The sequence below is a fragment of the Cetorhinus maximus genome, chromosome 13 (genome assembly GCF_964194155.1).
Source record: "Cetorhinus maximus chromosome 13, sCetMax3.hap1.1, whole genome shotgun sequence".
Classification (NCBI taxonomy): Eukaryota; Metazoa; Chordata; class Chondrichthyes; order Lamniformes; family Cetorhinidae; genus Cetorhinus; species Cetorhinus maximus.
The window spans coordinates 65,341,138-65,367,353 of NC_135891.1; the positions used below are offsets into that span (position 1 = coordinate 65,341,138).

The 26,216-nt window shown below is 42.1% G+C and overlaps 1 protein-coding gene across 4 annotated transcripts in view; it reads right to left on the reverse strand.

Annotated features, from left to right (window-relative positions):
• ppp4r1l (protein phosphatase 4, regulatory subunit 1-like) overlaps positions 1-26,216 on the reverse strand; it is an 88,161-nt gene that overhangs the window by 36,795 nt on the left and 25,150 nt on the right. For 3 of the 4 annotated variants that reach the window (XM_078555480.1, XM_078555483.1, XM_078555482.1), the window contains 9 exons: positions 24,118-24,264; positions 20,467-20,574; positions 19,988-20,053; positions 19,138-19,296; positions 18,444-18,577; positions 13,535-14,109; positions 9,184-9,446; positions 6,424-6,516; positions 1,034-1,219 (listed from right to left, as the gene is read on the reverse strand). In XM_078555480.1, coding sequence (XP_078411606.1) covers positions 1,034-1,219; positions 6,424-6,516; positions 9,184-9,446; positions 13,535-14,109; positions 18,444-18,577; positions 19,138-19,296; positions 19,988-20,053; positions 20,467-20,574; positions 24,118-24,264 — 1,731 coding nt within the window. The remainder of the gene's footprint in view (positions 1-1,033; positions 1,220-6,423; positions 6,517-9,183; positions 9,447-13,534; positions 14,110-18,443; positions 18,578-19,137; positions 19,297-19,987; positions 20,054-20,466; positions 20,575-24,117; positions 24,265-26,216) is intronic. The other variant, XM_078555481.1, reaches the window with a different exon arrangement.

A 26,216-nucleotide genomic window follows, 5' to 3' on the forward strand; every position in this document is an offset into this window, starting at 1 on the left:
TTAGGCAGTGAATTCCAGTCGCCACTACCCTCTGGGTGAAAAAGCTTTTCTTCATATCCCCTCTAAGCCTTCTACCAATCACCTTAAATCTATGCCCCTTGGTAATTAACCCCTCAGCTAGAGGAAACAGGTCTTTTCTGTCCATCCTATCTAAGTCCCTCAATTTTGTACACCTCAATTAGGTCACCCCTCAGCCTCCTCTGTTCTATAGAAAACAACCTTAGCCTATCCAAATTCTCCTCATAGATGCAATTTGTCAGCCTTGGCAACATTCTTGTAAATCTTCTCCGTACTCTCCCCAGAGCAATTATATCCTCCCTGTAATGTGGTGACCAGAACTGTACACAAAATTCCAGCTGTGGCCTAATCAGCGTTTTAAACAGTTCCATTATTACATCCCTGCTTTTTCCATGAAGTACTGTAGCACAGCTTTGTGGTGAGGGATCTCTGGTTTGCTAGCAAGTTTACTGAATACGGGAAGACTTCCTTGCAAAAAAAAAGGTGCAGCTCCCATGAATCCAATTTATTTTGTTGAAGTGGGTGAAATAAGAGATGCAGTGTGATAGTCAATAAGGGGTTTGCAGTTTCAGACGGCTCTGGGAAATCTATAGATGGAGTGAAAGGAAGATGGTCTGAATTTGTACCATGCATCAATCTTCACTCAAGGATCTTTGGAAGCTAGAATAAAGGTTCTACAAAGCACTGCAACATGTGTGCAGAAACACATGTTATTGAATGTGGTTTCCTTCTTTAGAAATCAACTGCATTTTAAATCAAACCTTGGCAGCAACCAAGTACAACTTGCTTTCACTTTGTCTGTACTCCTCTGTGTGCTGTTCTGTGGTCTTTGGCCTTCCATCTGGATTTTATAAAGAATCAAACTGGGACAATGTCCACTGCCCCCATTATTTCCACACTATATTAGGGTATACATGTAATTGAGAAGGAAAATATGATTCCCCAGTTTTAATATCATGCACCATTAATGCTAATCTAAGGCAACTAGGTCATAGCTTTGGGTTCAAATACTCACCTGCACATCAGATGCCAGCGTCTCATAGGTATTCTTTAAACAATGCCAGTTCTGCCTGCCAAGGGTGAGAGCCACACCTGGGAGACTGTATGCACAGTGCTTTGTAATTTCAGTGTCAACAGTTTGAGCTCGGGAAGGATCAGTCATCGACAGGTACTGATCCAGCAATGGCTGTGGAATAACATCCTGAAAAGGGAAAAGAGCAGATATTGCAAGTTTACAAAACAAAAAAAAAACCCGTAAACTGTCTGGTAATTGCACTTGCGAAAGCAAAAGTGAGACAAAGGATAAAAGGTAGTTTAGGCTGTTCATACCACATTATAACTTGTGGATAAGTATCGATCCCTTTCCTGTAACTTGAGTTGGGTTGCTGGGTATACAGTAAATCCCATCCCTGTAACTTGGGGCAGGGGCTGATTTGGATCTAATTCTAATTTACTTTAGGTGATGTCGGTACAGGGAGGAGTATTAGCAAGTTCACATCCCCATCCTTCCTTACAGTGTCACAGGATTTTTATCACCCACCTGAACCACTGGAACAGGCAGAGGAAATATCAGTTTAACATTTCATCCGAGGATGGCATTTCCGTCAAATAAACATTCGTTCACTGTTGTACTGGAATATCCTAGAATTTGTACTCAGGAACCCTGCACCTTAGGATGCACTCGAGCAAGAAAGTTACCAACTGAGCTAATATTTGATTGACTGAAGGCATCATCCAAGTGCTGCAACCTCATGTTGCTGGAACAGTCACAAACGCTGTGGCTGCAAAAGTAGGTCAGATCTGGGAATTCTGCAGCAAGTAACTCAACTATCGACTCTCTAACAAGCTATTCACAATCCACAATGCACGAGACAGGAATGTGATAGAATACTCTCCACTTGCCTGGATTGGTGCACCTCCAAAAACACTCAATAAGCTTGACACCATCCAAGACAAAGCAGTCCACTTGATCTGCACCACATATGGGAAGATGGTGGCATAGTGGTAATGTCACTGGATGAGTAATCCGCAGTCCTAGGCTAAAGCTCTGGGAACATGGGTTCAAATCCCAGCATGGCAGCTAGTAGAATTTAAATTCAATTACTAAATCTGGAATTAAAAGAATGATTGTTGTTTGTCATAAAAACCCATCTGGTCCACTAACGCCCTTTAGGGAAGGAAATCTGCCATCCTTACCTGGCCTGGCCTACATGTGACTGCAGATCATAGCAATGTGGTTGACTCTTAACTGTCCTCAGTTGCATCAGCCTGTTACAAGGTCAAAAAGGAGTGAAACCCGACGGACCACCCAGCATTGACCTAGGCACTGGGAACAACGACAAACTCAGCCCTGTCAACCTTGTAAAGTCCTCCTTACAAACATCTGGGGGTTTAAGCCAAAACTGGGAGAGCTGTCCCACGGACTACTTGTGCAACAGCCTGTCATAGTCATACTCACCGAATCATACCTTACAGATAATGTCACAGGCGTCACCATCACTGGGTATGTCCTGTCTTGCTGGCACCAGAGGTGGTGGCACAGTGGTATACAGTCATGAGGGAGCCGCCCTGGGAGTTCTCAACATTGACTCTGGAACCCATGAAATCTCATGGCATCAGGTCAAACACGGGCAAGGAAACCTCTTGCTGATTACCCGCTCCCACCCTCAGCAATTGAATAGTATGCTTCCATGTTGAACGCCAATTGGAAGAAGCACGGAGAGTGTCAGAATGTACTCTCGGTGGGGGACTTCAATGTCCATCATCAAGAGTGGCTCAGTAACACCATTACAGACCAAGCTGGCTGAGCCCTAAAGGACATAGCTGCTAGTATAGGTCTGCAGCAGGTGGTGAGGGAATCAATAAGAGTGGAAAACCTATTTGATCTTGTTCTCACCAATCTACCTGTCGCAGATGCATCTGTCCACAACAGTATGGTAGGCGTGATCCCGGCACAGTCCGTGTGGAGACGAAGTCCTACCTTCACATTGAGGATACCCTCCATCATGTTGTGTGGCACTACCGCCATGCTAAATGAGATAGATTTTGAACAGATCTAGCAACTGAAAACTGGGCACCCATGAGGTGCTGTGGGCCATCAGCAGCAGCAGAATTGTACTCAACCACAATCTGTAACCTCATGGCCCAGCATACCCCCTACTCCAACATTACCACCAAGTCAGGAGATCAACCCTGGTTCAATGAAAAGTGCAGGAGGGCATGCCAGGAGCAGCACCAGGCATACCTAAAAATGAGGTGTCAACCTGGTGAAGCTACAACACAGGGTTACCTGCCTGCCAAACAGCGGAAGCAGCATGCGATAGACAGAGCTAAGAAATCCCATAACCAACGATCAGATCTAAGCTCTGCCGTCCTGCCACATCCAGTTGTGAATGGTGGTGGACAATTAAACAATTAACCAGAGGAGGAAATTCGGCAAACATCTCCATCCTCAATGATGTTGGAGCCCAGCATATCAGTGCAAAAGACAAGGCTCAAGATTTGCAACCGATTTAGCCAGAAGTGCTAGGTGGATGATTCATCTCAATCTCCTCTTGAGGTCCCCAGCATCACAGGTGCCATTCTTCAGCTAGCTTGATTCAGTTCACATGATATCAAGATACAGCTGAAGGCACTGGATACTGCAAAGACTACTGGCCCTGGCAACATTCCAGCAATAGTACTGAAGACTTATGCTCCAGAACTAGCCACATCCCTAGTCGAGCTTTTCCAGCACAGCTACAACGCTGGGATCTACCAGGCAAAGTGGAAAATTCCCCAAGTATATCCTGTCCACAAAAAGCAGGAAAAATCCAACCCGTCCAATTACCCCCCCCCATCAGTCTACTCTCAATCATCAGCAAAGTGATGACAGGTGTTGTCGACAGTGCTATCAGGCAGCACTTACACAGCAATAATCTGCTCACTGATGCTCAGTTTGGGTTACACCAGGGCCACTCAGCTCCTGACCTCAAAGGATGAGGTGAGAGTGACTGACCTTGATACCAAGGCAGCATTTATTGAAAGTGGAATTAAAGAGCCTACCAAAACTGAAGTCAATAGGAATCAGGGGGAAATCTCTCCACTGGTTGAGGTCATACCTAACCACAAAGCAAGATACCTGTGGCTGTTGGAGGTCAATCATTTCACTCCCTAGACATGCTGCAGCAGTTCCTCAGGGTAGCATTCTAGGCCCCAACTATCTTCAATAGTTTCATCAATGACCTCCCCTTCATGATAAATTCAGAAGTGGGGATGTTTGCTGATGATTGCGCGATGTTCAGCACCATTCACGAATCCTCAGATATTGTAGCAGTCTGTGTCCATATGTAGCCATACTTGGAGAACGTTCAGGCTTGGGCTGATAAGTAACATGCCACACAAGTGCCAGACAATGACCATCTCCAACAAGAGAGAATCTAACCATCTTCCCATGATATTGAATGGCATTACCATCACTAAATTCTCTATCAACATCCTGGGTGTGGTGGGGGGGGTTTACCATTGACCAGAAATTGAACTAGGTCAACCAAATATAAATACTGTGCCTACAAGAGTAGGTCAGAGGCTGCAAATTCTGCAGACAGTAACTCACCTGTTGACTCCCCAAAGACTTTCCACCATCTACAAGGCACAAGTCAGGAGTGTGAAGGATTACTCTCCACTTGCCTGGATGACTACAGCTCCAACAATGCTCAACACACCATCCAGGACAAAGCAGCCCACTTGATTAGCATCAAACCCATTGCTTTAAAAAAAACACTCACTCCCTCCAACACTGATGCACAGTGACTGCAGTGTGTACCATCTACAAGATGCACTGCAGCAACCCACCAAGGCACCTTCGACAGCACCTTCAATATCCTGACCTCAATCACATCAAAGGACAAGGGAAGTAGGCACAAGACAACACCACCACCTGAAACCTCCCATCCAAGACACACATGATCATGACTTGCAAATATATCAACTTTCTTCCCTGTTGCTAGGTCAAAATCCTGAAACTCCCTCCCCTACAGCACTGCTGGTATACCTACACCTCAAGGCCCACAATGGTTCAAGGTAGCTCATCATCACCTCCTTAACAGTAGATAGGGATGGACAATAAATGCTGGTCAACAGCACCTACATCTCATGAATAAATAAAAAAAACACGATCATAATAAAGAATCACATCCATGTTTCCTGCATTTAGCCCTTGAGCAGACAGTTTGATGGAGGACAGCAAAAGATGCAGGCTCATAACGATGTGATCTATAATGCAGAAATATTCTATTCTGTTACATCACTGCATGTTCTGGAGGCATGCAGACTTGCACTGTTAAACAGTCATGTGTTAAGGGTTCCTTACATCCTGGTTGTGAATCTACTGCTTTTACCTTACAAACAACAGTGGGAACATACTACAGGTAGTTCTGTGACGCAACACCCCCAGCGGGCAGGTAATCAGTCTGCACAACTGCAATTTTCCAAGGGGTGTTGTCTGTGAATGCCCTTTCACAGAATCATCCCCACTGTCTCCTATATTTCACATCATAATAAAAGGTTTTACATAATATTGCTAAAAATAACAGTTTTTGGGTGACTGCAGAGGGATTCGAATGTGGCAGAGGTGAACAGCCACTCTTCTTCCATTGCAAATGCAGTCAACTAAACTCAATAAAGACACCACCTCTTTAAAATGAATATTTCCCTCAAAGAACTCTATATTCCTCCAACTGTGACCTCTTACACATCTTGCACTCTCCTCTTTCCACCACTAATAGAATGCTTTCAGACATCCAGTACATGGCTCTGGATTTCCCTCCCCAAACCTTTCCACCTCCCTTGGCTCAGTGTCAATTTTTATCTGGTTCCAGTACAGTGAAGCATCTTGGGGCATTCTGCTACATTACAGGAACTATCTAAAAGCAAGTTGTTGTTGTTGTTGTATGGTGTAAGTGGAGACAGGAGAGAGAGAAAAGAGTTTAGCAGAGATGCAAAAAAGTATCCACTGCTGCACGACAGCTCTGCAGTTATCTCCCAATTTATCTCCAGATGGGAAACAACAAAAAGTGAACCTGGCCCCCAATCCAGTGTTAAATGAAAGCCATCAAACAGATCACAGGAGTATTTACCCTATAGCATCCCAATTCTGAACTCAGTGAGCAATCATTTATCTCAATCATGTGTTAAGAGGCAGGAAAGAGAGAAATGGGATTACGATTATTTTCTGCTCCAACATGGCCCACCTGTGTAATCAGAGAAGGTTTGTTCCTTTCTATCCCAATCACCAGGGTTGCTGAATGACATTAGGGTGAGGTAAAATTTCACAGTTATTAGACATTCTGGGATCTTTAGCAATGCTTAAGAAGCAAAGGCCTTACTTAGCACAAGAGCTGAAAACAGCATCTATCCAATACCAACCTGAACTTTTGATTGATCTTCACCAAAAAGCAAACTGTCATCACCTCCCAGCTCTAATGACCCGGCATCACAGCCTGGCTGATTACTCAGACTCTGAAAGTGGAAGAACACAGTGTGTGTCATACAAGCATGTACAATGTGAAATCATACAGATACTACTCCCAGTAAACTAACAGGTACAGAAAAGAGAAACAAAGACTGAAGAAAGAGCAAAGAGTATTCAGAGCACTTACTGAAAATGCAAACTCTCACTATTGTTTAACGTCTTTAGAGCCACCATCTGAGGAGAACAGCCTGTGTAAAGCCCCCTAAAAAAGCACGTGCTCATGGAGAGAGCATTAAATCTGGTATCAAGACAGCTATCCATCAGGGCACATCTGCACTGTGTTTGGACTGTTCCCAGTGACCTGTTTCAAAGAAGCCCCATGATCCTGTGACACATTCACCAGTGGGATTCAATAGTTGAAGAGGGTTTGACAGCTGGAAAAACTATGTACTTGCCAACATAACTCATGTCTTTATGCAGTCACTTTATATCCCAAGAAGTTACATTTTTCTTATTATTATTTCATGTTTAATGCAGGCCAAGCTAGAGAATGAAGTCAAGATTAAATGTGCAAACTTTATTACTCACTGGAGATTTTATATTCTGTGCCAGACATGTTAATTGCTATTGTGCCTCATTGATAGTTTCAGTGGCAAGTGGGCAAATGATTAGAGTGAAAGAAAGGGGGAGATTGCAGTCAACCCTATCAGATGCCCCAGAGGATGAGAAGCTAACAAGAGATGCCACCAAACTCAGACTGACAGGTCTGGGACACAGGATCGGCAAGGCATTCAGTTCTGTCTTACCAAGACCAGGGTATACTTGTCTATTCTGTTCTCAATTGAGAGGAGGGTTCCTAAAGGGGTTTTGCCCGAGATCAAATATTAAAACAGCAGTGTGCATGCAGCACAAGTTTGCCAATTCTGGATGGATGTATTCCTGGAATTTATAGAATCATAGAATGGTTACAACAGAAGAGAAGGCCATTTGGCCTGTTGAGTCAGTGCCAACTCTCTGTAAGACCAAATGAGCTAGTCTCACTACCTGGCCCTTTCCCCATAGTTGTGCAAATGTTTCCCTTCAGGTTTTTATCCAATTACCTTTCGAAAACCATGATTAAACCTGCCTTCACCACTCTCAAGCAATGCATTTCCGTACTCTAACCACTTGCTATATTAAAAAAAAAGATTTCCCTCATGTTGCCATTTGTTCTTTTGCTAATGACCTTAAATCTGTGCCCTCTGTTTCTTAACGTAAGGGTTAAGAAAGAGGGCACAGATTTAAGGTCATTGGCAAAAGAACAAATGGGAACAGTTTCTTCCAATCTAACCCCTCATGATTTTGAGTAGATCTATCAATTCTCCTCTCAACTTCGTCTCCAAGAGCAGCTCCAGCTTCTTCAACCTATTCACGTGACTTAAGTCTCTCATAATTCTCATAAATCTTTCCTGCATCCTCTCTAAACCATTCACCTCCTCTCTAAAGTGCAGTGCTCAGAATGGGAAAAAATACTCCAGTTGAGGCTGAACCTGTGTTTTATAAAAGGTTCATCATAACTTCCTTGCCTTCGTACTCTATGCCCCAACTGATAAAGTCAAGAATCCTGTATACCTACTTAACCACTTTCTCAATCTGCCCTGCCAAGCTCAACAATTTGTGCACTTATATATCCAAGTCTCTTTGTTCCTGTATTCCTTTTAGAATTGTATCCTTTCCTTTACATTGTTGCTTTTTATTCTTACACTCCACACTCCTCTGCATTAAATTTAGTCTGCCGCCTATCTGCCCATTTTATCAGCCTATGTATTCTCAAAGTCTATCACTATATCTTCCTTACAATTTATAATATTTGCAAGTTTTGCATCATCAAAATTTTAAGTTGTGCCCTGAACCTCCAAGGCTAAATCATCAACACAGATCAAGAAAAGCAATGACCCTAGTATCAACTCCGTGGAGAACCTCACTATGTACCTTCCTCTTTGGACTTCAACTTCGTGGACAAGTATATTATGTAGTACTTTACTAAACTCCTTTTGAAAGTCCATATACACGCTGTTCGCTCATTCACCCTCTCTGCTACCTCATCGAAAACTTAATCAAGTTAGTTAAACCTGATTTGCCTTCAACAAATCAGTGCTGCCTTTCCTTAATTAATCCACACTTGTCCAAGTGACTGTTAAATTTTGTTCCGGTTTATTTTTTCTAAAATCTTTCTCACCATTGGAGGTTAAACTGACTGGCCTGTAGTTGCTTAATTTATTCTTTACACCCTTCTTTAAACAAGGGTGTAACATTAGAAGATTTTGCCATCCATGGCAAAATCAGATTAGCCACGATCTTATTGAATGGCAGAGCAGACTCAAGGAGTCAAATTACCTACTCTTGTTCCCAATTTTATGTTTGTATGTAAACCTAGAGAGTTGGCAATCCATGTGCAGCATAAAGGTTGGGTCTGCTATTTCAGAGTTGGCAGTGGGTAGGCTGATCCCTCAGGTCAGTGAACTGCAGATCAGCAATGAAAGCCTACTGGTCTTCCACTGATATCTGGGAAGATAAGACAGGAAACTAGATTATCTTTCAAAGATGCTTCCATTGGGAACAGTTCAAGTGCAATTATATAGATGCAGCAGACACAAGTTTTTAAAAAATTGACAGCTTATTTGATGCGCAAAATTTTTAATATCAGAACATATTTACTAATGATATTAACATACCATATTCTGTTCATTTTCATTAGACTCCAAACATTGAATTGAGTGCCCAGTTGTTGCTGCTGCAATCTCAGCTGCTGAGTCCAAGCCCAGCGACATGTCAGTGTTAATGCATCCAGAATGTGGGGATACAGGAAGCTCTGGGCTGGATGGCAAAGGCTGTGCCTGGATTTCTTCGGTATTTTCAGCATCAGATGATGGTTCTTCTTCGGCTACAGAATCGAGTCGGGCAGCTCGAAGTGCAGCAGTAATCACCTGCACTTGTGCTGTAAGAGGAAACCAAACAAAGTCATTAGAGACAATCAGCTACAGACTTCATCAAACCTTCTTGCAAAGATTCCTCAGAGGTGGATGTGCAGTCTGTGCTGTGAAGGACAGCTTTGTCTCACAACCAGATTACAATATTACTATGGAGAATAGACAATGGTGCAAGTAGAAGAACAACATTTATGGGAAAGCTAGACATGTACATGAAGGAGAAAAGAATAGAAGATATAATTTTATTTTTCATGGCTGATGAAGCACTTATAGCTCAATGTCAAGGTTAACAATCCATTCAATGGCTTCAGCTTATGCAGTGTGAATGTGATGCCACCAGGAATGGGTGTCTCAGGGCAAAAGTTCAATATATAAGAAATGGTCTGACTGGGATGCCCACAGTAACAATTTGAGCTGTACCTCATGTTCCACTTGTGGAGCAAGGAAATAGTAATAGGGTGAGATGAAGTAAGTAGAGTGGAAGGAAGTTCCTATCAAGAATAAATCATGGAATAGACTGTGGCCTGCTGCTATGTTATAAAAACAAAGCAAAAAAAAAATTTGGAAACACGACATAAAAAATCTTAAGACAAGTTAACTTATCACAGGTTGCAGTTGTATTATAGAGGCAAAGACACAAGATTTCCACAACAAGCAATGAAACAAAGTGCCAATTAATGTGTTTTCAGTAGTGTTCGTTAAGGGAGGAATGTTGGCTAGGGAACCAAGGCCAGTGAATAGTGCCATGGTAGAGTTTAACACCTATCTAATAGCAAGCTTTATTTAACATTTTATCGAAGACTGCACCTCCAATATTGCAGAATTCCCTCAGTACTGATGGAGTGTCAGACTGAATTGGGTGTTCAAATTCTAGAGTTGGGCTTGAGCCCAAAGTTTTATAACTAAGCACAGCTGGACATGGATGGTAAGACAGGAATGCTTACTGCTCCCCTGGCTCTTTTTGGCTTCCCTGCAGCAAATATTTGGCAATAAGGCAAGGCTATTCAAGAGTGATGTCAGGAAGCACTTCACACAAAGGGCAGTGGAAATCTAATCTCTCGTCCAAAAAAACGTTGAGCATAGGTCAATTGAAAATGTCAAAACTGAGATTAATAAGGCTTTTTTAGGTTAGGGATAAATGGAGTACAGATACAGATCAGCCATATTTAATTAAATGTCATTAACAGACTTGAGGGACTGAATGGCCCAAATTTTCTTGTCTTCCAAGGGGCAGAAAAACATGGCTAAAGAACACCCACAGGTTTTAAAATGGAGTAATGGAGTGGACAATGCTGAAAGGGAGACCTCTATGTCCATTGAAAAGTGGATGCTGCAAACCTAATGATACCCTTTTTACTCTAGCATGGAGGCGAGTGCTTACCTGTCCTCACCTATTGTTGGAGGCCAATTCTAAAGTCTCCAGAGTTGTAGGAGGTTATAGGAAGTGTAGTGAGTCATGTAATCTCACACACCAAGCTTCATTACACCAGCTATTCTCTCTAGTCAAATAATCTGGTTTAAATTGAAAACTGTTAAGCAAAGTGGCATGTTACAAACAGCTATGTAAAGCATAGCGTCATAGAGTTTTACAGCATGGAAAGAGGCCCTTTGGCCCATCGTGTCCAGGAAGAATTATAGTCATGTTACATATGGCCAGGTTTGGGTCGACTTCCTAACACAGCAAGAGCGCCAGCACCAACTTACTGCTTTGTATGAGACTTTGAATCATAGGTTGAACCAGTGGGTGGTTTCCTCAGAAATTTACCTGAAGAGGTGAGGACTAAGTTGGAAGCCCTACCCCAAATAGATAAACTTCATCAAGAAAATACCAAAAAGCCTCACAGAAAGTTTACCAGACACAAAGAACATCTAAAGTATGAAATCCTGAGAATGCAATTACAAAATAAAATGGGAACAAATTAGAAAGAATGAGTACAAGGATTTCCCTGCCATTACAGTATTTTGGTGCTCATTTCAGTTCTTCAAAATGAAAATTCAGCACAGTACAGATTTAGTGCAAATGACACGCCCGCACGCACATATGGCGCTCACGTGCACACACAGGACACACACCCGCTTTGATTTTAAAAGAACTGATCAGCAAACGAGAACATTTCACAAAACTCCAACCCATGTTCATCCAATATTGCTGGAGGAAATCACTTGAAAAAAGCAAGGCCTCACTAAACTTCAATTAGACATGTCAATAGGGCAAAGTTACATTTCATGTGAACCGAATCTGTATGGGGTTTGGCTGGTAAAACTTCTTGAAAAATTCAGTTGACAGGTATGGAGGGAGACTGGCAAAATTAACCGGTGTGGACGAACAGAATAAAAATAAAGAAAGCAGTTTCTGTCAGTATGCAGGTATGTAAATTTTTGTACCTCATTATAACAGTGGTACAGCAGGTGAAAAAGCACCAGAACTGCTACCAGATCTCCATTTGAAGCAAAGCAAGGCAAATAACAGCTGGTAACGCATGACGAGCTCCAGCAGAACTCTCAGCAAACATGTTTGAGAATTCAGTGCTTGCGTAGCCATTGAAATTCAGTGTGGTAGCACATGCATTTCCTTAACTGTGCCAAACTTACTGATCTCAGGTGCAGCACCACAGTTAGTCTCAGTGCCCTTTTGCTGGGGAGTGAGAAAAAACAAAAAACAGTCAGACAGTAATTCCTGTCCCAATTGCAATTCAGTGACCCTCATCCCCATTGGAAACGGCATGCTAATGAATATTGGAATAAGGATCACCTGTGACGGAGATGCCCCTCATAATCCAGCAGCCTATACTGTTAGACCGGCCACTTGGACAAGGGATTGGAAGTCTACTAAACAAGTCAGCATCAACAGGTAAGGAAACTCTTTCGAGTTATCAACAGTCACAGATTGCAACTCTTTCGAGTACAATCACAGTTCTTGGTTTCTGGGAGTGGGACATGAACCCACAACCCTCTGATTCAAAGGTGAGGGTGCTATGAACTGAGCCACAGCTGACACCTCATCAACAGGTAAGGAAACTCTTTCGAGTTATCAACAGTCACAGATTGCAACTCTTTCGAGTACAATCACAGTTCTTGGTTTCCGGGAGTGGGATAAGAACCCACAACCCTCTGATTCAAAGGTGAGGGTGCTATGAACTGAGCCACAGCTGACACCTCATCAACAGGTAAGGAAGGAGGAAGAAAAATATTTGTGGGTTAATTGGAGACAGGCAGGATGAGGAGGGGAGCACAAGACAAGTTAGCTGAAGCAGTGCACTAAGTAGAAGTACCAAAATAGGTACAGATTGCTTTAAGTACAGGATGCAGGAACACCACCATAGAAACCACTTAGCAGAAGGCAAGCAGCACAACTTGAAAGGAAAAAAATTACAAACGGATGGCACTGTTAAAATAGGCAGAGGGGGAGGAGGAGAATAGGAGATAGTACTCAAATGAATGGCACGGTGTAAAGAGTTGCCTGTTCTTTGCAGCATGTTGTTATAGTGTTCTTTATTCTGGGGAATATTGTTAAGCATGTGATAGTATGTATCTTGTATTAAAGTGAGGTTCCAATTGGTGAGCCATTTAAGAGATCCCTCTTCCATTATCAGTATAGATTGTGTCCGTGTTATGTTTCTCTAAGTTCTATTTGAGCAAAATCTGCAAGTGACACCATTATGAAAAACATGGCTAGAGAGAATAATTTATATGTATAATGCCAGAACTGATGTACAAGGATTTCATGGGGATAAGTTACCTTGGATTGAGGTTTTGTAACCTGTGGCACATTCACAAATCAGCCCAAATCTTATCTTATTCAAAAATAATACAAATTGAAAAGACCATGAAGGAATTTGATCCTAGCAGCTTATTCCTTGTCTCAACCTTCACAGTCAGTCAGTTTTAAACTAGGACAGACTTTGGATGGATATGACACGAATGGTTTGTGAAAACACCGTTCAAAACCGAACATGTTCTTTTGTTCACCTTAAAAAAAGTGCTGCACACTTTTCACGCCAGTGAAGTGTTCTCGCAGTTTTAACTAAAGCTGTTAACCTGGCCTGTGACATACTACGTTGCGAACAAATTACAGGAGCCTTTATGACAATCATACCTTGGACATCAGGATCATCCAAGTGAGCCTGCAAGCTTTCCAGAACCTTCTCCAGTTCATTGCTCCTCGTGAAGCCTTCGGTTAGTGACCCCAAACTGGAACTGACTGTCTGATCTCGCTGTTCCTCCTTGACCACCAACTGTAGTAGCTCCAAGTCAAAATTGATGTCAGGCAAAGGCTGTCGCCAATAAACAAATGAGTTAAATAAATCTCCAGAGACCTCCAAATTTACTGAAGGGGAAGTGGCACAAATCCTCCCAGTTTCTTTTGTAATTGCTACATCTAAACAATCATCTGTAGAGGTGCATTTGCTTTTTACTTCTGTATGGTCCATAGCTGCCTGGTTACTTGATATGGAAGCAGGGTCAGTACTATTTGAAGGTTTGGACAGTGATATCTTCACCTGACCCTCATGGCTGCCACAGTTCAAGCTTGACTGAGAGTTCCCGTCAGTTTCAGATGTCTCACCCTGCTGAGGCAAGCTTTCCCCGCAGTTCGATTCCACTTTCCTCAATGAAGTGGGATTCTGTAAAGTGCCTTGGTTCTGAATTTCAGACGAATCTCTGGCAGGACTGCTGAAATGAAAAGATATGTGGTACACATAAACGAATGAAAGCACAAAAACACACATACACCAACAATCTAGCTCATGACTATTAGTAGCTCCACATTATACAGCGATTTCTATGCCTTTTTTGCAGGGATAGGTAAAATGTCAAAAGCAAACTTTATGGCACTATCCAGAGAGAACAAACACGGTGTAACTAGCACCACAGACAATGCTTCTTATCAGAGTCATTGCTACCAGATATATTTGCTGACACAGATAGATCATGTTCCATGTACAGCCTCAAGATGCAGCAAGTTCCATGCATGAGAAAAGACATGGAGCTGGATTAAAAGGAACAAAGGTTTCCCCAAATTAAAACAGATCAAACCTCTTGTTTTCAGTGAGTGAGTGCGCTGGTGATAATGAAGTTTTAACAGAAACAGCTGCAGTGAAGAGAATATTGGTGATTCAGGGGTTGAAGAATTATTTTTACTCTTATTTTGATTCAGGTGTTTTTATGGAAGGTAGTCCTTCTTTAAGTGCCCCATCACTCTATATTATACAGCAGAAAAAAAGGCAAACAGGCAAATAGTTTCTCCTTTCTTCTCCCAACACCATTTCCCCCACCTAACCCATCACTTTTCAAACAAGTGTGGGAGATTCCTTGAAAATGGTGACATATTTCTGCCAACTCCACACAAACAAACAAATATCCAGAATGCTACTGGAAGCCTTTGTCCTGACTTTGGAAATATAGGATCAGCTAGCCAAAGAAAAATGCCGCTATGACAGCAGAAACCATTCTCAAAAATTAGTATATAGTAACAAAAATAACATGTTAGTAAAATAACAAACACAGATGGATCAAAATCTGTTGCTCTCGGTCTGAAATTCTCTACTCTTATCTGACTTAGAAACACAAAAGACCCAGAAATCCTTTTCATTAGCAAGCGCAGGATCCAAAAAAGGGTGAAGCTGGTTAGAATAAACCAAATTATTTTTGCTTCTACACTGCACAACATAAATGTTTAGCTGCATGCTGGTAACCGCATCACCAGTGGTAATCTCCCTTTGCAACCAATATAGACAATTGATATGTTACCTAAAACATTGAGCAGATTATGAACGTCATCCCAACTGAACATGCTCATAATACTCAGACAGACAAAAAAATGAAAAAACACAAAAAAGCTGAAGACTTCGGGTCCACCTTTATGATTCTGAGAGATTTAATTTTAAAAGTTTGTTAGGAATTTTACCTGCTACTCATGGCCAAATTACTGAGAGATCAGACAGTTAAACAGAAAATGCTGGGCTACAAATTAAGTCATCACCTGAAAGCATGACAGTCAAGACTGAGCCAAGAGCCTCTCTCAGAATTCCCTCCCATTTCGTTAACCTGTCTCTTCCCTTTTCAGATGCTGAAAGATGTGCTCTGCACTTCAAGCCTTTCCTGATTTGTTCAAATTTCCATTATTTAGTTTTAAACTTTATTATGTAAAAACACCTAACTCACAACAGAGGTTTAGGGGCGAGCGAGAGAGAGAGAAAAAAAAATCATCTTGCGGGGGTGGGGGAGCGGAAAGCAAGGAGTGAGGGGAGGCATAAAGCGAAGCTGGAGGCTGGGTGGGGCTGATTACAAAATTAAGAGGAGACATATGCATGGGGCAGAGGGCATGGCGGAGCTTCTAGCTTTATTCAAACAATACCTTTAAGGACAAACCAAGCAACTATAGGCCAGTCAGTTAAACTTCAGTAGTGGCAAAGCTTTTAGAATCGAAATTCCTCGACAAAATTAATAGTCGCTTAGACAACTGCGGATTAATTAATGAAAGCAGCGTGGTTTTGTTAAAGGCAAATAATGTTTAGCTAACTCAGATGTGCAAAATGATGCATTTTAGGACACGACTCTGAGAAGGGGGACAGGAACAACAAAAACCGGGGTTGAGGGGGGGTGGTGGTTATGTGCATAAATCGTTGAAGATGGTAGGGCTGTTTGAGAAAGCGGTTAGAAAGACATACAGGATCGTGCGGCAAAGAGTGAAGGAGCACGACACTGGTTCGGCCTCACCTGGAGTATTGCACCCAATTCTGGGTAGCGCACTTTCAGAAGGATACAAATGGTTTACAGAGTGTGCAGAAAAGATTTACAAGAATGGTTCCAGGGATGAGGAACTTCAATTATGTGGACAGACTGGAGAAGTTAGTGTTGTTCTCCTTGGTGAAGAGAAAGTTGAGAGGAGATTTGATAGATATGTTCAAAATCATGACGGAGGGAGGGGGTGGAGGACTAGGCAGAGTCGACAGAGAGGGACTGTTTCCATATACGGAAGAGTTCGAACAAGAGGACACAGATTTTAAGTGACAGGCTTACCATCTTGAATGCACTGCCTGAAGGGGTGGTGGAGACAGATTCCACCATGGGTTTCAAAAGGTAATTGGGATAAGCACTTGAAGGGAAAACTTGCAGGGATACAGGGAAAGGGCAGGGAATGGAACTAGCTAAATTGCTCTTGCATAGGCTCACGTGCAGAATCAAATCCTTTTGTTCTAATATATTATAGGGAGGGGGTGTTGATGGAGATGGGAAAAAATTGGGTGGAGGGGGGGGGGGGTGATGAAGAGATGGGAAAAACGGAGTGGCTGCAAGTATTAAACAAAATTATACTTCAAAAGGGGAAAATCTGCTATCCAATGTGAACATTAACATTCCATCATCCACTTTACCAGGAACAGTGACCTTAATTCTAAATATTCATTGAAACTAATATTTTCAGTTATAAAGTGACCAGGGAGGTGCATTTTATTGAATTTTATAAAACATTCATTCCTGTTAAGCTAAAAAGGAGAATTGGAAAATTGCCCAAAGGTCCAAATGAACACTGGAATAATGTAGTACACTAATATATGCTGACTAGTATTCTCATTGTAACAAGTACATTGTGTCTTGGTGATATTTAACACTCATTTACAACTTATTCACTCAAAAATCTGGACTCGGCTTTCAGTTGCCTCTCAAATTCATTCTCCCAGGTTCCTCATTCGACTCCCCCACTCCTCTCTCAGCCTCTTGTTCCTCCTTTTACTCATTCCCTCACCCCCTTTACAAACAACAATACCCTCTCACTCTCTTAAACCAAATTTAAGCCATTTAGCACCTGCCAGTTGAAGATCAATAACTATTGTGGTAACAAATAGTGTCACTCCTGTTTTGCTCCTTTATCAGGTTGCTGCCTGGCTTGTTATTGAAGAGGCACGAGTGTGCAGCTCTCCCCTGCTGTATATTCTGGTGCATTCACCCTTAAATCAACTAATTTATGTGCAATTGGATATATTGGGTTAGCTGGGTCATATTGGAAAGAAGGTTTCCTGCTTTACTTTGGCTAGTCACATTCTTTATATCCATATTTCTCAAATCAGATCAGGTGGATCAGGGTAGATGCTAAACAAAGCATTCAGAGAGCTGCACTTCAACCACAGAAGCTCAAATGGCTTAGATGCTGGAATGGCTGATCAAACATGAAGGTGCAATTTTCATACCAAAGTTTTGTGGAAACATGTAGATTGACTGTCAATCTGACCCGAACCAAAGAATCTGCCCCTTCATTAGGATCAGACATGAAATTGGGTGATGGTAGAACGGGGCTGTACCTTTTCCAGAGAGTATTCAGAGCAATCTATCAGTGAGCTGCTGACATATCAGTAACATTCTGCTGTGATTGCATGACTTTTAAAAAGGTGCTACTTTAATATGAGCTGTATTAACAGAAGGCCCAAGAACGCAATCCTGAATGTCCAGTTTGTTCAACAAGTTTGAGCCGGAGACACAGGTACATTACAATTAGTAATCCAGTGTGCTGCACAACGTAAGAGTAGAACACAAACTCCTGCCCGCTGTCTTTCCACATAACGCATATGATCTACCACATTACTTTGAGGGAGCAGCACCACAAACAGAAAACAAAGGCCATTCTCATGTACCTTGGGGGCTGAGTCCTCGCAGTGGGAAAGGGAAAGGAGAAATCAGTGATACAAATTACAACAATGTCTTCTCTAAAGACAATTTCTTTCTATTCAAACAGCATTTTTTGATTTCATTGAAGTATTGTATACCTGTTTTGAAGAAAGAAAATGGCTTGAGGATTATATAGTGAGGATTTTCCAAAAGGGTGATTATATTGACCTTGGGGAAAATAAAAGCTTAATCAAAAATAATTTTGCTGGAGTGAAATTGATTTGTCCTCTTCTGCATGGGAAATGGTTATTCAGAGTACAGCTTTCTGCAGAAGCAGCAAGCAAGCATGAGCAATCTACCCACCTAAAGCCACAATTTAAGTACTGTCTGATCTGCATGCATACCTGACATCTGCACCGCTATTGTCCAGCTGTCTAATGCTCAGTGTACCATCCTCCTTGATATACAGGCCAGCACTAGATGGGTTGGCAAAAGTGGAGATAAATGGACCTAGAGACTGGAACGCAGCTTGGCGGACCTGGCAGGGTCAACAAAGTTTCAGTAAACGGATATCATTTTGTTAGTGCAGTCTTCAGATTTAGAAGCTGAAGTTTACAATTACATGCGTATGTTACGCGTCAAGTGTTACGCATATCTCGGAACCGCAAACCCAGCTAAATCAGTTTTATTGCAGGGCTGAAATGGACTATGTAAAAATTCTTTGCAGGCTCACTTAACCGATCTATGACCACGTGAGGCTCTCCCAGAGTTCAAGTTTAGTGAAGGAATAAACATATACAGGATAAGGATCTTCTTCCAAACTGGCACCGCTAAAAAGTACATGGACTCAACCCAATTAGTAAATTGTAACTGCTTGTACAAGAGCCCAAAATCGCCCATTGATCTCCTTCAAACTGGATGCATGATATGGCAATAGCAGGTTATATGCAGCTTATAAAGCAAACATGCGATTTACGTTATATCAGAACACAAAGGCTCACTAGTTCTCAAGAGCTGCAGCAAGCTACCTGTTAAAATCTCTTTCTCAGCACTGCTCTCTAAAACCATATATATTAGTTTGCCCGTTGTGGTCCTTACCCATCTAGAAGGGTCGCTGATGAGATTAATGAAAAGTGGGGAGAGTTTAGTCCTGCGGACCTCAGGAGAAACTGAGCAGGAAACCGCCATGAAGCATTCTGCGCATGCTTTCCGAATGCCCCAGACATTGTCTGAGCACAGCTGGAAGAACCTGGGGATCTGAAATCAAGTACAATTTTGTGAGAGACACTTAAAAGATTAGGGAACAGAGGCATCTTAGAAACTGCTAGTCGATATTCTTAACAGAGCTGGGACATTGGGATATTTGGTGGGCGAAAAGGACTAAAAGCAGAAAATTAGTAACAGCTGAACCAGTCAACAATTCTAAACTTCAAAAGGTAACCAAATGATGAATTATCTCCTTTCAATACACAAGCTAACATCTCTTCCATAGGGCTGGGGCTTTAAGAGCTCAAAGGCCACAAATTTAGAGTCTTTTCGAGTTTGGCAGGGAAGTTCCAACATGCATCCGATACAGTGTATTATTCTGAGGTGCAACTACTTGTTTGGCAATTGTTGTGCACAGCAAGGTGTCACATTTGAATAATGAGCTGAATATCGATCTAGTCGTAGAGATGTGCTGGGCTGAGGGGTGGCATCTGTTAATACTTCAGTGGCACAATGAAGTATCAGCCTCATAACATGCTTAAACCCTGGAATCGGACTTAAACCCATAATTCTTACTCACATGCAAGAGTGCTATAGTGCTAATGAACCAAAATGATACTACATAAGCCCAGCCTGGATAAATGTTGTGCTTGCTTGTGTTGACTGGTAAAAGTGAGAGGAATGGAATTAGTGATTCACACACTGGTGCCAGTGTGAAAAATGGAAGAAGTCATTCACGTACCAGGTACTTCTCAGTTGCTTCCTGGCCAACTGTATTACAGATATCTCCAAAATTCGTTGCACACACCTTAAAGGAGGCAGAAAAAAAGGGTTATATTGCCACATCAAGCTAAGAATTCAAAAATGGATAGTGTACACAAATACAATTTGTTTAATAGATTCGATGCCACATTTAGTGCAGAGTTTGTCTTCCCAAAATATCACTAGAGGCCTTGTATGAACTCATGCAGTGACTGATTTACAGCATTCGCTGTTCTGAGTTCAGGTCAAAGCATTCCCTTCTCAAAATGTGTTAAATTCTCTTTTCTTTTCTCAAATATTGACAAGCCTTCACTAAATTTCCAATTTATATCTCCAAAACACAATAAAGTGTTTTTTCAGGTCACCGGTTAAACCGAACAACAGATTAAGACCATGCCAAACTAGTGTGCCACCTAGTCCATCTGTGGAGGGAAATAGAGATATTATAATTCCATTTACCTTACGAACATGGAACAGCTTGCCATCACTGCACAGCTCACAGAATCGAAACAGGAGCAGACGCTCAGTTATTTCACCAGTCAAGATGGAGGCCATTTTACAAATTATCTAAAGTAAGAGAAAGGGTTATCAAAACAAGTATGAACATAAAAGATCCACAGCACACAGCCAGTAGTGAACACATGCACACTGGAAAAAACAGTCAGTAAATAATTCTGGCTGCATAAATAGGGTATCCTCAAATTCATAATGCCAAATATAGCAGTGAGTCTTCAAAGAGCCACAACTCAAACACCAGTTAAGAATAACAAAAAAGAAAATGCTGGAAATACTCAAGCAAGTAAGGCAGCATGTGTGAAGAGAAACAAGGGTTAACGTTTCAGGTCGATGATCTTTAATAGAACTGAAAAGTTAAATCTGTTTTTCTCTCTCCACAAATGCTATCTGTTATGACATGTATTTCCAGCATTTTCTGTTTCTATTTCACATTTCCAGCAACTGCAGTATTTTGCTTTCAAATCCCAAATGTCCAGTGATCTGTTCTGTAAGTTTACCTATATTTACCTCTAATTGGTATTTGTAAAACAAAAACATAGCATTTTATATTTACTATCAATACTACCCAAGCAAACTAATTTTCAAGAGTTTCATTTACTTGACCAGGAAGACGCTGCAGTGCACCTTGTAAATGGTACACACTGCTGCCACTGTCCACTGTCTACTGGTGATGTAGGAATTGAATGTTTATAATGGTGGATGGGGTGCCAATCAAGGAGGCTACTTTGTCCTGGATGGTGTCAAGCTTCTTGAGTATTGTTGGAGCTGCACTCATCCAGGTGAATGGAGAGTATGTATACCTCCTGACTTCAGCCTTGTAGACGGTGGACAGGCTTTGGGGGGTTTGCAGGTAAAGTTATTCGCTGCAGAATTCCCAGCCTCTGATCAGCTCCTGTAGCAGAATACCTATGTGGAAGGTCCAGTTCAGTTTTGGGTCAATGGTAAACCCCAGGATGTTGTCAGTGGGGGATTCATTGATGGTAATGATGTTGAATATCAAGGGGAGATGGTTATAGTTTCTCTCTTGGAGATTGACTGGCATTTCTGTGGCACAAATGTTACTTGCCGCTTATCGGCACAAGCCTGGATGTTATCCAGGCCTTGCTGCATTTGGACATGGACTGCTTCAATGTCTGAGGAGTTGCAAATGGTACTGAACACTGTGCAATCACCAACAAACATCCCCACTTCTGGCCTTATGATGGAGGAAAAGTCATTGATGAAGCAACTGAAGATGGTGGAAGAGGATATTCATGGAGCCCCCTCTTCCAGCAAGTTGCTAAATTGCCCGCCACCATTCATGAGTGTACACGGCAGGGCAGCAGAGCTTTGATCTCCTCCATTGGTTGGATTACTTAAATCTATCTACAGCACACTGCTACTAGCTGCCAGGTTGATTGTTCACTTTTAGGTATGCCTAGTGGCACTCCTGGTATGCTACGTTGCTACATGCTACGTTGAACCAGGGTTGGTCTCTTGGTTTGATGGTAACGATAGAGTCAGATTGCGATGGAATACAATCCTGCTGTTGCTGATGGTCTACAGAACCTCATGGACGCCCAGTTTTGAGTTGCTAGATCCGTTCTGAATCTATCTCATTTAGCATAAGGGCAGTGCCACTCAACACCAGGGAATATGTCCTCCGTGTGAAGACGAGACTTTGTCTTCATAAGGTCAGTGTGACGATCACACCTACCAAGACTGTCAATACTGGTGGATTGGTGAGGAATGTCAAGTAGGTTTCTTTCTCATATAAAAGCAAAATACTGCGGATGCTGGAAATCTGAAACAAAAACAAAAATACCTGGAAAAACTCAGCAGGTCTGACAGCATCTGGGGAGAGGAATACAGTTAAAGTTTCAAGTCCGTATGACTCTTCATACAGACTTGAAACGTTAACTGTATTCCTCTCCGCAGATGCTGTCAGACCTGCTGAGTTTTTCCAGGTATTTTTGTTTTTGTTTCAGGTTTCTTTCTCATGTTGGTTTTCTCACCACCAACCACAAGCCCAGTCTGGCAGCTAGGTCCTTCAGGGCTCAGCCAGCTTGGATAGTAGTTGTGCTACTGATCCACACTCGATAATGGATAATGAAGACCCCAACTAACATATATTCTGTACCCTGACTTCCCATAGTGCTTCTTCCAAGTGGTGTTCCACATGGAATAGTACTGATTCATCAGCTGAGGTGGGGTGGGGTAGGTGGTATCGAGCAGGAGGTTTCCTTGCCGATGTTTGACCTGCCACCATGAGACTTCATGGGATCCGGAGTCAATGTTGAGAACTCTTAGAGCCACTCCCTCCCAGTGGTATTCCATTATGCTCCCACCTCTGGTGGGTCTGTCCTTACGTTGGGGCAGGACATAGCCAGATATGGTGATGGAGGTTTCTGGGACAGTGGCTGTAAGGTATGATTCAGTGAATATGACTATGCCAGGCTGTTGCTCGACTAGTCTGTGGGACAGCTCTCCCAATTTTGCCACAAGTTCCCAGATGTTAGTGTGGAGAACTTTGCAGGGCCGACCGAGTAGGGCGTGCCATTGTCATATCCAAAGCCTAATCAATGTCGAGTGATCCATCTTGTTTTATTTGTATTTGACTTTTCCTTAGTGGTTGGATGAAACTGAGTGGCTTGCTGGCCATTTCAGAGGGCAGTTAAGAGTCAACCACATTGTGCGGGTAGGGAGTCATATATAGGCCAGACGGGGAAAGGATGGCAGATTTCCTTTTCTAAAGGATATACTGAACCAGATGGGTTTTTATGACAAACCAGCAATTTTATAGTCATCATTACTGAGACTAGCTTTTTTATTTCAGGTTTGCTTTGGTAATTGAATTTAAACTCCTCCAGCTGACATGATGGAATTTGAACACATGTCTCCAGAGGATTAGTCCAGGCCTCTGCATTATTTATCCAGTAACATTATCACTGTGCTATAATTCTCACTTGCAATAGAGCTTCTCTGGGAAGTGCATGGCAATTAACAACACCGAAGCAGGGAGGCAATGACCCTCCCGGAGGGTCTCTACAGCTGTAATAACAGATGACTTAAAAATCTTTTATTTGGTGAGAATTATCATTTTAGTCTATAATAAGGAATGAGAATTTTTTGTAAAAAAAAGCACTCCCCCTAAATTTTGCTCTACTTTAGTAGTATGCATTAGCAAAGGCCCACCTGATTTCTAACAGAGATGACCAGCTTTTGTAATTTAATTTATAAACACTATGGAAAAGGAATTCAGAGGATAACTAAAGGATAGGTTATAAATCAGCATTTTTAAAAAGTTTCTAAATACTTAGTAAGCCCATATACATGAGAACGTTTGTTTCTAGGAAAATTTAAGATAAATTGTCACCTCCACAGCAAATAGCCTAACCGTTATAGAACTCACTCAATGAAATCAATGGGAAGGAAATCAGGCAAGACGATCCACGGCCACCTTGCTACCCAGGCAGGGAAGATGAAAATGACCTCCCTAGCTCCCCACCCTGAGCCCGTTAGACCTCATTTCAAAAGGAAGGAAACAGTTGATGGGCACTAGACACATTCCAGTTCGAACAACGCAGGCATCAAGACGGCATTCCAGCTACTCACTGCCACAGCTTCGATCTTGTAGTCATCATCACTGTCAGGAGCTGTGAGATCCAGAAGAACTGGGCAGACCTTTACCTCCACGTCAGTCCTGTCAATCAGCTCCTGTTCCAGCAATACCAGCAGGGCTGCCTGACTTGTTTTTCTAACCTAAGAATGAGAAAGGAGCACAAATGGGAAACGTTAAAATTTGAAGGAAAAATATTGTCCTACAGGATCCTGCTTCACAGTTGCTAACCAGGTACAGCTGGAACCACTTAACTGCCTATCAATTGTGGTTAACTGTGTGCAGGCAGAGGGCATTGATTGGGTTTTTACTTGAGTACATATAAAGTGGCACTGTGGTATGGTTGAGTTAGGAGATATATATTTGTAATATCTCACTCTGTGAATAAATATAATCTGAGTAAAGACTGGCTTTGGTTTCATCCTTCACCAACTGGCTATCAGATGTATCTGCATTAGAAGACCTTGGTTTCCTATAGGTCTTCCACTCAAATATATTAATAATGCAATTTTCTATAACAGGTTGATCTGACAAGGCCCCATTACAGTTCCTATGGCTCAATCTCAATGGCCCGAATTTTGAGGACTGCAGCAAACAAACGACACTAGCTGTTTGTAACACCTTCTTCGGGCTTCGTAACTGCAACTTGCAATCATTAGAAAGTTATTTCAACACAGTGCCCTCTACAAGGAATCTCGGACCTAAGAGAATCATGGCCAATATTCTGCCTCAACTCCACTTTCCAGCCCATTCCCCAGCCCCTTTGATTCCCTGAGAAATCAAAAATCTATTTACCCCAGCCTGGAATATACTCAACGATGGAATATCCACAACTCTCTGGAATAGTCAACTGCATAGGTTCTCAACCCTTTGGCCTGTTTACCCCTACTCTCGGCTTCCTGTCCATTAGCTAATCCTCCATCCATGCTAATATATTAACTCCAACTCCATGAGCCCTCATTTTGCATATGAATCTTTTGTGGCACCTTATTGAATGTCTTTGGAAACGGAAGTATATCAAGTTTAAGGGCTCCCCTTTATCTACCCAACTAACTACATTCATAAAAATCCCTAATAAGTTTGTCAAACACCATTTCTCTTTCACAAAACCATAACGACTGTCTGACCATACTGTGATTTTCAAATACATTGTTAAGGCTTTCTTAGTAATAGATCCCAGCACTTTTCCAATGACTGATGTCCAGCTAACTGCTCTGTAGTTCCTTTACTTTCTCTTCCTACCCCCTTTTTTGAACCGCAGCATCACATTTGCTAATTTCCAATCCGCTGAGACCATTCCAGAATCTAGGAAATTTTGGAAAATCATAGCCTGTGCACCCATTATCTCTGTAGCTACCTCATTTAGAACACAAGGACATAGGCCACCAGGTCCTGGGGATTTGCAGTTTTTCATCCTGTAAGTTTCTGTAATACACTTTCTCTACTAATTATCATTACTTTTAAGTTTCTCTCTCTTCTCAGACCTTTGGTTACCCTTGATTTCTGGTATATAATTTGTTCATTAGACTGTGAAGACGGAAACAAAGGGCAGGATTTTCAAAGCAAGGTCAAGAAACCAACACAGATGAATTTAGGCTTCAACATCGCCTCCTGGCCTGCAACTGGCCAGAAGGTGAGCTCAGCGCATTGTGCTCCTCCAGGAGGCGGGTGCTGCCTGCCTGGCACTAGTGAAAAAGGCAAGCAGCTACCAAGTTGGGGGCTGCTGCTGCTTTGCCAAACAATGCAGGTAGTTCCTCTGGGGGCCGGTAGCTCCTCTGAGGGCCACTAGCGCCAACAGAGCTAGAAGGAGCCATGAAGGAAAAATGAAGGCCTAGTGTTCGCATGGCACAAGTAGGTCCCGGAAAAAACAAATAAAAAGCAAAGCTGGTTAAACTTTATCCGACGCAAATTCAAAAGCTTGAAAATGTAATTCTGCACTGGACAGGCCCTTTAACAACTGGGATAAAAGCAAAATACTGCGGATGCTGGAAATCTGAAACAAAAACAAACATTACAAGCCTCTTCTTTGATTCCAACACTATCCTCAACTTGAAACAAAAACAGAAAATGCAGGAAAAACTCAGCAGGTCTGACA